The sequence below is a fragment of the Chenopodium quinoa genome, unplaced genomic scaffold (genome assembly GCF_001683475.1).
Source record: "Chenopodium quinoa cultivar QQ74 unplaced genomic scaffold, ASM168347v1, whole genome shotgun sequence".
NCBI lineage: Eukaryota > Viridiplantae > Streptophyta > Magnoliopsida > Caryophyllales > Amaranthaceae > Chenopodium > Chenopodium quinoa.
The window spans coordinates 2663898-2678236 of NW_018743175.1; the positions used below are offsets into that span (position 1 = coordinate 2663898).

Here is a 14339-nt window from a genome sequence, read left to right on the forward strand (position 1 = left end):
ATATAGACATTACATACACATACATTATTGGAATTTCTGAGAAAAATATTATGCCTATGTGTTTCTGGAAAAAAAGTGCTGGTGTAGAGGTATTTTGGAATAAATTCTCTACATAGGAGTCCTGCTTTAGGTATAAGGAACCGAGGACTATCCAGCCTCCGAGGTGTCAAATCAAGGCCTTTCAAAGTAGCCGCATCCAGCCTCCCATTCCGCAATTTATTAAAGGAGCTGACTTTTATTTTACACCCGAGTATACCTGACAATATATACAAACATAAATATAATAGTGCAACATTCTAGCACATCTGTACTTAGGACTTGTACTTATATACTTCGTATTGTAATTTGTAATCAATCTAATCAAGGGTATATTGTACTAATGAATAATACTAGCTTTGTTAGAGTACATGAATTATTATGTGACATTTAGATTTTTACGAGGACATATTGGGTCCGATAATTGACTAGATCCAAATAGTTTACTATGTACATTGGCACCTTTTATAATCACCTGGCCTCTAAATGGTCCAAAAAGATTTAAATAATTTCCTAACTAAATAATTAATCTTCTGTTTTTAATGAGTAGTTTATTTATTTACTACTTCGTATTTTTTCTAAAAAAAAATCACTTTTTTTTTTACTACTATGGGCCTGAAGTAAGGCCACCATTTGAAAAATTTATATTCCCTCCATTTTTTTAAGTATCTTATTGGGACTTTTTGCACTATTTACTTAACCCATTTAAATCAATGTTTGTGAATTATATATAAGAAAAAATATAGTCTTGTGAAAATTTGTTGAAATCGTCTCAATAAATAGATTATTAATATTTAATTGTTGTAATTTATACTTAATTTAAAATATTATTGGTCAAAGTTTGCATTAACATGTGTAATAAGCTCCAATGAAGCACTTCAAAGAAGTAGAGGGAGCAAAATTTGCTCTAAGTCAATATACGTTAATACTCTTCTTATATTGGGTAAATAATCTATATATGTTATTGCATTTTTTTTGAATGAAGTTAATATATGTCAAATGGATCAAGTATTGCTCCTATAACGATCTCAATTTCAATTTAGATGACAATTTTGCTTTCAGTTTGTCTTTTTAGGTGGTGGCCATGTATAAAGAGACAACAATATTGTTGTTCATCATCTTGTTAAGCTAGTTTCTTTTGATACTGAATAAATCTAGAAAAATCACTGTTTTCATTCCTATATGTATTTATGGATAAATGGTCTTCTGATTGATGAACAAGCTTGGTTTCGTATGGGAAAAATAACTGCAATGAGGTGTCTTTCCACGTACTATAAATCATAGATAAATATGTGATGTTTTATAAAATGTGTGTATGTTGAGTAATCGCAGAGTTGTAGTTATTACAAGAATTTAAAGATGTTATACATTGCATCAAAAAAAAAAAAGTTACACTACCTCTACTTCATATTATTTACAATGATTAGACATTTTTTACTCATACTTTATGTCAAATAGTTGCAAATAATATTAAACGCATGTAATATACTATAATGTCCAAAAATACATGTAATGGTATAATAAGTACTGTAGCTAAATATAAAAATAACAATTACTTGTATAATAAAAAATTAATTACACTAATTGAAGTGTTATTTTATCATTTTCCTAAAAAAAAAAAAATTGTAATTTTATCATACTTTTTTCCAATATGATAAGTAAGAAGTACGGAGTAAAAAGAAATTACTAGTAGTACAAGAAACAAAATGAAGGATTAAGGAGCTGAGTAAATTGCACTGCTCGTATAGTGAGTGACCGGTAATAGAAGTTATTGTGCTGTAGCGGCAAGGGATTTGATTCTGAGCATCGACGCCAATGATCAACACAAGTTTTTGGGTGGTGACACGTGGAATAGTTATCTTGTCTCCAATTGGCCGGCATGTTACTGAAATCTCAAACTTCTTCATATTCTCCCCGTATCTTTTATTTTTTATTTTTTAAATTTAAGGAGAGCTTTTCTTTTACTCCGTATGTTTTTCTGTTGGTGTTTATTTTTCTTGTATAGTTGTATGTTTATACACACTCTTATTTTTTTCCTTAGTCGATATTCATATGGATTAGAGCAGATATGGCCATATTCTTTTGAGTTTCTAGGTAAATAGAGCAGATTTCAGTAAAGCAGGTGTCAACGAAGTAGAACAGAGCAAAGCAACTCATTTATATTCAGCAGAGCAGAGCATGGCTCAGCAGAGCAGTTCAAAAGAACAGAGCCGTAATCATATCATATCCTATCTTTTAGAGCTAAGTAAATAATACGAGTAATAATAAAAGTAATATGATCAAATAAGATTATAAAATTTCATATAGAGTGATAGTTTAAGTAACTTGAACATAGTCAGTTTAAACATCAATTGTGATTTTTCATTATTCTCCTAAATTGCAAATAAACTTTTTTTTAAGAAGATAATGATAAATGCATTTCCCTAAGCATTAACAAGACTTTATAAAATGAAATTAAGTTAAAAATTTATGACAAAATCATGTGTAAATCAGTGTAAGTGTATAACTAGTGTTTATCATATATACAATATTTTATTTTTAATTTAGGGATATTTTATTTTTAATTTAGGGTTATGTTTATCAATTTTTTTTTAAATTTTTTTAATAGGAAAAATAGTTGTTTCAAAGGTGTATTTAGATTCCATCAATCATGAAATTCTGTGTCTCAACCAATGGACATTGGTGGCACACGTGTTGACAATGTGCTGCCCAAGAAAGAACTAGCCATAGAATACCGAGTTAGATTATTAGATTGGCATACAAATATTGTTCTAGTGGTACCTCGATTTGTCTACACATTCCGTAGTTTACAAATAAATGACAGATTAATTAAGTATAATTAAGCTAAGCTTTTTTATTAGGGTTGGCAGGAGTTGGATGAAACTAGCTATAGCTTATAGGCAGTTGTGGACCTAGAATTTTTGAGGTGGTGAGTCACCATCAATTATTGATCATTTGTAAAAGTACATTTTTATTTTTCCAAATCTTATTTATAATTAATTTCAATTCTAAGATTATATATATATATATATATATATATATATATATATATATATATATATTTCACCAAATTGATTTCAATACAAAAATAGGACGCAAAAATCCATATTACAACAAAATAGTACTTAAAAATTCAATCTTACAAATCAAAAGTATTACAAATAACATGTTACAAACAAATTATACTATAAAATTATTACATTAACTTTATGTTTTTTTACTTAATTGATAAGCTTTGGGGGATATAAATAGAAGCAAAAATTATTAAAACTAATAATAATGATAATAATAATAATAATAATAATAATAATAATAAGTGAGATAACTTAAGAACCGATCTCTTTAATTATTAAAGAAAGCAGCACGATACGCAGCAACACCAAAGAGATCCGTTATCTTAATAACTGGTCTCTTTGATATTTAACAAAAAAAACACGTTGAGAGAGTGATAGGTGACAGAGTCAAAGTTCTTTTGATATTTTTACATCAAAGAGACCTGTTATTTATATTAACGGGTCTCTTTGATTCAACATTATTTTTTTTTTTAACTGGTGAGTCACGTGCACCACCAGACACATGAATAGGTCCGCCCCTGCTTATAGGGAAGGCATGTGCTTCCTCTTACATATTTCACATAGAATTATTCCACAAAATATACAATTAATGAAACAATTGCTTTACAAATCTTTTTAGTTAGTGAAATTTATGATGACTTTCCATCAAATTTTAATACTGTATTAGATTTATACTTTGGATATTCATTATTAGTGACTTTCTTCAAGTTATAATATTAGAGTTGATTGATGTTTTTGATATGAAATTATTATTTAGTGCTTTTGGTTGTTAGGTGCAGTGAGCTGACATTACTACGTACGGCATTTTTTTTTCATTTTTAATATCGATTAAACTTATTTTTACTGAATCATTGTTTATACACTTCCTTCACGTTTCTTTATAGTTACAACACATATTTTATCGTAATATTTAAGAAAAGTGGACATCACATGATTTAATATACTTAAAATAGGGTTAAGAGGTTGTTAGGAGTATAATCAAGTGGGCCATGAGTTTTATATAAAGGTAATAATACAATTTTCACCATAAAAACCTTCCTTTTATAGTGTGTTGCAACTATTGTAACATTTTCATTTTAGAGAAATGTTGCAAATATAAAGAAACGGAGGAAATATATTTTTTGTGGAAATAACATCACAAATACCCCACATATTGCACCTTATTATTTGTTGTCGTTTTATCGTGTTTCTTCTTCGATGGTCTACCTACCATGACTAACAAGTCTTACAACAAACTATAACAACAAAAACCAATATTGAGTTAATGTTTATACTAGTTCGATCACCCCCTTTAAGTTTATGAAACTAGTTGTGTCTATTTTTTATTTTTTGGGTGTTTAGAGAGCCAGAAGGGCGGGAGGTGAGAATCGATTCCAGGATCTCTTAGAACCGGGAGAGAAGTTATAATTGTGTATAACTACGTAGTATGAAGTAGTGTAGGTTGAAACGTTTTTTTAGTGGAGTGGGAATAGACATTCTATAAAATTACGAAGGTATAGCCGTATAGCGCAGTCAAAACACTAATAAATGATTAAAATTTGATAGGTAACAACTAACAAGAAATGAAGTGCCCTTTAATCAAGAGACGAGAGCATATGAAATTCAAGGTCATTAGTGATTCATTAAGTCAGCTTCGTCATCTAAGTCTAGTAAAATAACTACATCTATGATACTATGACGACCCTTTTCACTATAGGTGCCCAGGTGGGTTACTTGTAATGACCGTTGAATTTAATGGTATTTATGCAACAAAATCATGGCCGCAATCGTGTCGACAACAAGCTACTCATTTTATATTTGAGAAATATTTTAGGGTAAATCGACTTAACTTTCGTGGGGTTGGTGTTCATGCAATCATGCATATATAGAATAACCTCTGTATATTATAACCTACTTCGCATAATTCACATTATATATCGACCTTGACCTTATATCAATATGCAGCTAGCTAAGTGTTCCTATAGGGCGAGGTTTGGTCACTAAATCTTGCCAGGTTCATCTGCACAAGATAAGATTTCGATTTAATTTGACTTTTTTTTTTCTATAAGAATATAGTTTTCTAGTTTTATAATTTCATATATATATATATATGTCGATGGCACTTAATCAAGCTAGAATTTCAATGACATATGTAAATCTACGAGTTTTGGGTTGATTAAACTATAAGGGGGCTACTCAAAATTTAAAATCAAATTCCGATTCATATATAAATTTTGTTCAATGCAACTATCTCTACACCAAAAGGAGAAGGAAAAGTAAAATAAATACATACTCCAATCCGTATAATATATTAACGTCAAGGCCAGGAGTGATATAATAATATAACTTACGAACTATTATTTAACTGTCCATTAAGAAAGAAAATAAAGGAAATCTTGTTAAGATGTTGGCGTCTCACTCCCCCAAGCGAGACATTAAGACTCTTTGTACTCAGGTTTTATATATCTTAATATAAAATTAAGGAATAACATGTATTATAATTAATACCTAAATTATCGATGAATGTGAGTGAACGGCAAGACTAAGCCACTTGGTGATCTAGAAGGAACCATTCATATCATGGATGACGACGAATATTAATACATTATTATGTATAATTTGCAACTTACAATTAATTAACGAATAATACACGTATGAACCAGTCATTGTCTCACATATTACGATTGATGACTGATGGGGATATCTATATGTTTTTTACTCATATTAGTCGTAATATATATTATTAATTAATCTAGAGATGAATTTTTTTGTTGCATTTTTTCCGGTATGATTGATGGGGATATATATTTATATTACTCTATATCTTATTATTATTATTATTATTATTATTATTATTATTATTTATTATTATTATTATTATTATTATTATTATTATTATTATTATTATTATTATTATTATATTTTGAGATGAGATTTTTGAGCTTATTCTAGTATAAAAACTTGGCATATATACATACTTATTATTCAAATATAATTTTAGAAGTATTTTTTAAAATTTTATAGTAGTGTATAATATATTTGATGTGACTTGTAGGTAATATACAAGTTAGAAATTCTTAAATACAAAACGTCTAAGGAAGGATGATCTTATTGAAATGTATGAGGAATGATGTTAATATGTGGATATGAATATACTACTTCGTATTAAAAAAAGCCAAATTATTGACACAAATTTAATTGATAAATAATATGACAAAATATAAACAAAGTTGGCTACTCGCCTACTCTCTTGACTCAAAAGCACAGTATGGTGCAATAAAAGTACAACTATTGGCATAGTTAAAATGAAAGGTTGGTAAAATCCACTGCACATGTCATAGTTAAAATGAAAGGTTGGTTAAATCATTTTCCTTGAGCGTTATTGGTTATTAGTGCAGACGTAAATCCAAGGACTTAATTAAATATCATGATAAGCGTACTCAATTCTTATTGCACAACCATCATAATCATAAATGCAATTGAACAATCAAGTTGTAGTAAATATTGTAACGAGAATTACAAAATCTTGTTAACTTGAATCGTAAAAGAGTTGTAACTAAGAATTGTAGTGTCTCTTCTAGATAAGTTCGTCAAATTGCATGCTGGGTTCAAATCGATACTAGTTGGATAAGTCAATTTTGATCTGAGTCATCATACAAGTTGAATTTTAGTTTTAGTCACTTATCTAGCTCAGTCGTTCCTTACTTGAGGCACTATGAATAGGGTAACAAAATTCAACTAAAATTTTTGGGTCAACGTTTTAGTAGGGCTTTTAGCAGTCAAATTATGATTGGCCTTTTAGCAGGGCTTCCATTGCAACATACGATCATAGATCCATAGCAGGGCTTCCACGTTGACCCAAAAAAAAAAAAAAAAAAAAAAAAAAAAAAAAAAAAAAACTTTGGCATGGACCGGTCATAGATTCATAGGACATGTTCGATCGTATGTTGCAATGGAAGCCCTGCTAAAAGCCCAATCATAATTTGCAAAAAGATGTCGAAAGACAATGTTAGGTTGAGCCCAAACTTGAGGGTTTATAAATTATAATAGTGGGGCTTTTATTTACGGACGATATAAGTAAAATAGTAATTGTATTATTTTTATTTTCCTCCATTTCTTTTTAGTTGCATTCTCTAAAAACGAAAGTTTTAAATTAGACGTGTCATCTAAAATGGAAGTTTTAAATTAGTTGCATCACTTTTTTTTTTTGTTAATAAACTCTCTCTATCTCTATCCTTATTTTTTTTCTCTCTCATCTCCAAAAATTACCTAAGAGTCCGCAATTTACAAAGTAATGCAATTAAAAAAATATAGAGGAAGTATAAAAATACATATTGTTTGAGTATGATTTTGATTAAGTTATGTTAGTATAAATTTGTGAATCGGTATTTAAGCAGAGTTCATAATGTTCAGGATTATTTTGTCAAAGTAAGTGGCTAATCTCAGGCAAATGGGTCTAGGCTGGGCTCTAAGCTTTAGGCATATAAACCTAAATTTAGGATAGCCCACCATTTAATTCAAGTTGGGCCCAAACACTACCTGGTTTGAAAAAGTTGAATAATTCTACTTCGAGTACGATGTTGAAGAGGTAACGTGGATAGTGTAGACATGTAGTGCAAGTTATCAATCTTCTTGGTTTTGAAATGGAACCGTATGAGGAGGAAGAATGAGTTGTTTGAGTGTTAAATTGTTGCAAAACTTATCCGATTAGGATTTACATTGTTAACGGAGAAGACAACATGGGATTCTTAAGAATAAAAATTCCGTATTATACATACATGCTTAACTTATCTTGACTAACTCTTATTTACCGTATTTGACAACCAATTCTAAACCGAACTATACTTAAACTAAATATCCAAATTTAAACATCTGATTTTAAAGTCACAAAGTTATTTTCCACTATCTGCATCCAACATATTTGATTGTCTAGCGGCGAAGACAAGGGGAGGACGGGTGGAGGCCCGACCTCCCCCAGCCTAGTTCCACAACCTTTAATTTCTATAATTGGCCAATATTTAAAAAAAAAAAAAATATAAATCAACTATTTTACCTAAATGTTACTCCGTATAATATAGCAGTTGCCATAATGGCAAATGAGCTATGTGATTTTTTTTTGATTCCCCAACGATTTAAAATTTTGACTTATGTGATTATAGATAATGATTATGCTAATCAAAACCCTTCGATGATTATCAATAATGATTATGCTAATCAAAACTCTCAAGTGATTATCATTAATGATTATGCTAATCAAAATCCTTATTCGAATGTCTTGTTTACTCACGACAAGAGAATAATTGTATTGAGAATAGTTGTATTTAGAAAAATAACAAAAGTAAGAGTCAATTGAGTGGAATAGTGATAACACATCGTGTGATATAATGGTATTGCTAGCATACCACTACCACCACCCTACCGCTATGTTATGAGTCTACTCCCACCTGTTTGACAATTTAAAATTCCTGAAAAGAAGGGAATTCAACCTCCATTTTTGGTCATTCATTATCTTCCCAATAACCTCTTTTTTCAACCTTCATTTCTTCTTACGTGCTCCTCATTTTCTCCCCTTTCCACTTTTCTTTTTCTCTCTCCTCAATTCTATCCTTAAACTTCCATTTTTTTCTTGCGATCACATATATATAATTTATGAAGGTATGCTCTATTTTAATCTTGCTAATTTTTTTTTCATTTCTGGGTTGATTTTAGCATTCATTTTTCGTTTGATTAGATAGAAAACAGAACTTTCGATTGTTTGAATTATTTATTACAATGACTGTCGATTGTTTTAAGTTTTGGTTTTGTGTTTGTATTATTGTTGAGTGTTGACATTCATGCATAGTTTGATTGTTGAAATGATTTATTGCAATTGCGATTATGTTCAAGTCATTAAATTGGTTGATCTTTATATATTATGAATTGAGCTGAATTTGTGGAATTTAGAATATTCAACATTGGTGATGTATGATTTTTGTTGAATTTTACTTCGTATGATCTTAGAGATCACTCTTTTTTTTTTTGTTTTTTTTTTTTTTTTTTTTTTTTTTCAATAAGCCAATGTTAATGTCTATTACTCTATTAAAATTGATTTACCTTCTCAAACAAAATAACTGTCACTTCTTGAACAATAAGGTTAAAGAGGTGAGCAATTAGCGTGCTCGAAAATCTGAATGATCAGTGATGAGTTCGGATGAAGGGATTTGGAGGGAAGGGAATGAAGGCAAAGGAGCAATTAGTGATTAGTTAGAATGAGGGAAGGGAAAGATTATCATTAATTCACTTCCTCGTTTCGAAAACAATGACTTATATTACATTAATATATCTTTTCAGGAGAAAGATTTAAGCAAATAATTTGTGTACTTAAATTGATTAGTGAAGATTATAGTGTGTTTGAAGGAAGGGGTTTGGAGGGAAAAGGATGTGAAGAAGAGCAAGAGATAAGAAAATCTATTTATCCTTCCCTTTATAGCAAGTAAACTTCTCCAAAAGTTGAATATGTTCGGAAGGAATAGCACCTTCCTCTCATCTTTTGTGTTATTTAAATGCGTGAATCTTTGATCAAGGTTCTTTCTCATGTGTTAAGGTATATTGGATTTATGACGGGGGATCATACCAAAGGGGCCAATGGCAATCTCAATATGATTGTATATTTGTATGTAGGGTTGATATGGTTTTGAAATGATTATCTAGATTATCAGAGCATTTGAACCCTGAAAAATGTATTTCGGTCATAAGATAAATGGTTGAATGGAAGGAAACCATGTGCTAAAGTGCACATCAATTATAAACGTGCCATAAGAATGCCAAGATGGATGTGAATTTTATATAATTATTATTGAGGTTGTTTTTACATGTATAATAGCTTCATAAAATTATGGTAATTGTTACAAGTTAAAGCAAATATGGATTACACTAGGTGGCCTAAAATTGTACGGAGTATGGTAAAACTAGATGATGTTTCTCATGGATTTTATTGCCTATGTTTGAGTGACTTTCTATTTTCTTTTGTTATCGAGTGCTCTGTAGTAGGCTATAGTCACGTGTGTCATGATTATTTAATAATCCAATGTGTAGTTTAAAGAAAGAAAGATAGAAGGAATCAGCTAATGTGGTATAGTTTGCTGTCATCATTCGAATGCTTTGTGTTTGGTGACCACTTTCTCAATGTTTATGTTTCACTAAAACTCTAGTTTACAGAAGTTATTGCCATATATGCTGAGCACAATGTTCGGTTTGTTTTTCATTCTTCAATTGTACTTGAATAATGAATGGAACTTTAAACATATAGTTAAGAAATCGTTGCCACAGTGTCTCTTTTAATCTGTTTTTAACGTAGCAATCTTACTGTTTCAGAAACATATTGGGGTTCTATACACAAAAGTATTCAGAATAAGAGAAAATAGATGGCAGTTGGCTCTCTGAGACATCAGTATCCAAAGGGAAAATCCAAGATGACATCTTTCCGGAGAGTTTGTAGATCAATATTAGATCATCCATTTATTATTGTTATGCTATTATTTTTTATATGTTTACATCGATATTTCCCTTTCCTATTCTTTCTCCTGGTGTCTGCTTCCCCAGTCATTATTAGCGCTGCTGTTTTGCTGGGAACCTTATTAATCTATGGGCAACCAAATGACAGCAATGTAAACTCTCATGAAGAAAGGAGTAATACATGTGTGACAACTGAAGTTAATGATCATACTTATTCTGCTGATAGAGAAGGAATCTTAACTAAAGATAGATTTTCTGAGGTCAGAAACGACATAGTAGAGAAGGGCATGAGAGCGTCTGGGATGTTGAGTTCTGGTATTAGTGTTACTGGAGACTTGGCTTACGTAGTTGACCAGGAATACTGCAATGCAGAGCGCAGTAAAGGTAGCACAATTTACAAGGAAAAAAGCAATAATAATTTTGGGTTTGCTAACTTCGAAAAGGCAGATGCTCAAATACCCTGGGATCGAGAGTATGGTGATTCTATCAAGTTGCACCATGATGCTGGTATGCAGAAAAAACATACAGATGATACTGTTAATCATGAATATTCCGATTGTGAGTCTAATGGGGCGGAGAAGTCCTCTTTTGATGCTTTAGTTGCAGATGTTATTCCAAGTGCTCAGGAGACTCACCCACTTCTAGACTCCGAGGATCCATTACATCCTGATGCTTCTCATGGTGCCTCCCTTAAGTTTGGTTTGCAATCCCTTGTTACTGATCACAGTAGTGAGGATTCAGGCGATGATGGTAATGATGATGACATTGATAAAAATGAAGCTCTCAAAGCTAGAGATGATGAAAATAAGGTGGCAGGTTCATGGATGGAAATGGAGAAGAGCCAACATTTGGAAAGCCTGTTTACTAGAACAATTGAGGAAAGAGATGAAGAGGAAGAAGCAGAAGACGATGAAAGTAATGATGACGAAGTTGATGATGAATATGACGATGATGAGGAAGAGGAGAACACAAATGTGGAAAAGGATGAAAGCAAACAAGTCACTATGTGGACAGAAGAGGATGAGAAAAATCTCCGGCTTGTAGGAAATTCTGAGTTGGAAAGAGATTTACGTTTGGAAAATCTTTTAGCAAGGAGAAGGGTGAAAAGGAATTTTTCAATGATTTCGGAGAGGAATTTGATAGACTTGGACCGCCCTGAAATTCCTTTCCAAATTCCACCCATTTCTACAACAAGAGTAAATCCTTTTGATACTCCTGTCAGTACATATCAGCAGCAGTTTGGCATTCCACCTATTCCTGGATCTGCTCCATCTGTTAGTGTACCAAGGAAAAATCCATTCGAATCTCCGTGTACTTCTCCAAAAGGTATTCAGAATCTTGCAGAAGAACATATAGAGGAGACCACGGAAATGAATTTGAATGATGCAATATTTCACGAAAATGGAAGTTCAAGCACAGGATATGATCCCTTGGGGGACATTTTGAAACTGGACTTTGTGGAAGTAAACCGCAAGGACGCTGTGTTCCGCCGGTATGAAAGTTTTAGCACCGGATATAATTTCATGGGTGATACTTCCAGACAGGACTTCATGGAAACAGACCGAAGAGAGGCAGTACTCCGTAGGCACGAAACCTTTAACACCAGATCAACATTTCGAAACATGGTTACTACACCAGAGAAGCTTGCCTATCTTAAAATGAAACCTGTGTTTGTTCCAGAACAAGTGGGAGATCATGAAATGAGACCTCCTTCTTCAGGGAGAGAATCAAGCCATGACAGCGAGTCCACCGTGAGCTCCTCTAATTCCGATCATACTGAATCCCCAACCACTCTTTCAATGCATGAGGACGTGGAATCCAATAAAGACTTGATTGCTGAAAGTGATCATGCTTCTATCCGCTCTGAAGACTCGAGAAGTGAGTCTTCTGACTCGGTAGATTCTCTACACGAAGATCCTGAAGAATTTGTGGGAAGTTTGGAAGCAAATGCAGAAGTACATGCTGATCATATTCATCAGAAAGCAGATGCTGCTCATGAGAACAAAGATGATACTTCGAGCAGTACTTCAACTACATCAGAAGTGGATCAGAGCTCTGAAAAATTAGGCCAAGGTGAAGATGAAGCCGTCAATGATAATTTTGTGCACTCACCTAAAGCTTCTTCGACCATGTCAGACGTCAACCCCGTTAACATGGAGGAAGACCATGGGATTATAGAGCCTCCAGTCTATGATTCAAGCCCTTCAGGTACTGATAAAATCACGCCATTTTCTATCATGCTCAAGAGTAATGGAGAAATTTGATTACAACTGGCGGTTTCCAACATGTAATTAGGAGGATAACTTTAACATTGTTCTGTAAAAAAGGATCATGCTGTACATGAAACTCACGACAATATAGTCACATACGGAGTAATGTAGAGATAGTAGAATAGATCATTGTTCTTATGAGCCTTCATAAGTTGTAGAAGTTTTTTCGTCGTGATTTTACCAGACATAAAATCATATCATTTTGACTTTTTGAAATGCTTTGGAGTGAAAATATAAATCTTCTGTTAGTATTAGCTTTACATATACACGGCTTATACGCGATTCTTATTGTCCTTGTGGCCTTTCAATCAAGTAGGCTTGCATTTCTTCTTCCATGTGTTGGAGGGGCATCCAATATATTCAAGAGAAGGAAGCTTCACTATACTAATGCTTCCTGAATATTTTGAAATTGAATTTTCCATGCCTTTATTGTCCAAGAATTCATTCATAATGCTATTTATAACTTGGGCCTAGTTTCTCTCTCATTCGCTCCTTTCAGCTGGATTGGCCCAATCTTTCTAGTGTCAGACATGGCCCATGGGCTTCAATGGTTATCGTTAAATTTTAGGGCCCATTATGTTGTGGGTTTCGAAATCAACAAATGAGTTCATCAAATGGCCAGAGGGCTAACTTTTGGGAATTTGATTGTAACACTCATTAAGTTATATTTTGTTGGAAAAAAAAAAAAAAAAAGTTATACTTCGTATTTACTATAGAAGTATAGAGTACTTATGTTGATTAATATAGCCAACTAATTAATGTTCATGATAAATTTTCTATTCAATATAATCCTATTCTTATCTTTTTTTATACTTATCATACAATACTTGACCCCAAACTTTAAGTACCACCCCAACTATTTTAAAAATAAAATTAGGCGGCATCTAATCAATCCATCGATTGAGTTTCTTCTCGAAAAATCTCTTTATATCTCGCATGTCCTCACTTGAGTACAAAGGATCAACTGTAGAAATCCTTCCAAGCAAAGGCTTAAAGTCTGAGCTTCAATGAGTGGTCCATTTATAATTTTTTTTTTTTTTTTTTGCCTTACACCTTCATTTCATTAGGTGTGGGAAAATTAAGCCAATTATGAAATCTTTGTTTGGAATTGAAAAATGGGTCCATTTTTAAATAATGGTCCCAACTTCCCATTTTTTTCTTACAATATAGTTCCATGTCCGAATAATAATAAATGGATTATACATACAATCACCCACTCACCCACCCATTATGACCCATGCATCTTAACCTTATCAACCAAATAATCCCCTTTGCTTTCACCTAATCTAATCTTTGTCACACCTTTTTATTATTTTTATTTTCTTTTTTGTTTTGACCCAATGATGTTACTTCTAAATTTTTATCGTCTCACTTTATGTTTTCTAATGTCATCAATTTATCTTGGATGTATTCTATTTTGGTAGTTGATAATGAAATCCATCTAATTCTCTCCTTTTGAGGCTATTAGTGCACCATTTAATTATGG

At 31.9% G+C, this 14339-nt stretch overlaps 1 protein-coding gene across 1 annotated transcript; it reads left to right on the top strand.

The window, feature by feature from the left end:
* The first annotated feature begins 8458 nt into the window (after window positions 1-8458).
* LOC110732451 lies at window positions 8459-13091 on the top strand. Its single transcript, XM_021912395.1, has 2 exons — window positions 8459-8744; window positions 10443-13091. The coding sequence occupies exon 2, from the start codon at window positions 10493-10495 to the stop codon at window positions 12845-12847; it is 2355 nt and encodes a 784-aa protein (XP_021768087.1). The 5' UTR covers window positions 8459-8744; window positions 10443-10492; the 3' UTR covers window positions 12848-13091.
* Window positions 13092-14339: the final 1248 nt, after the last annotated feature.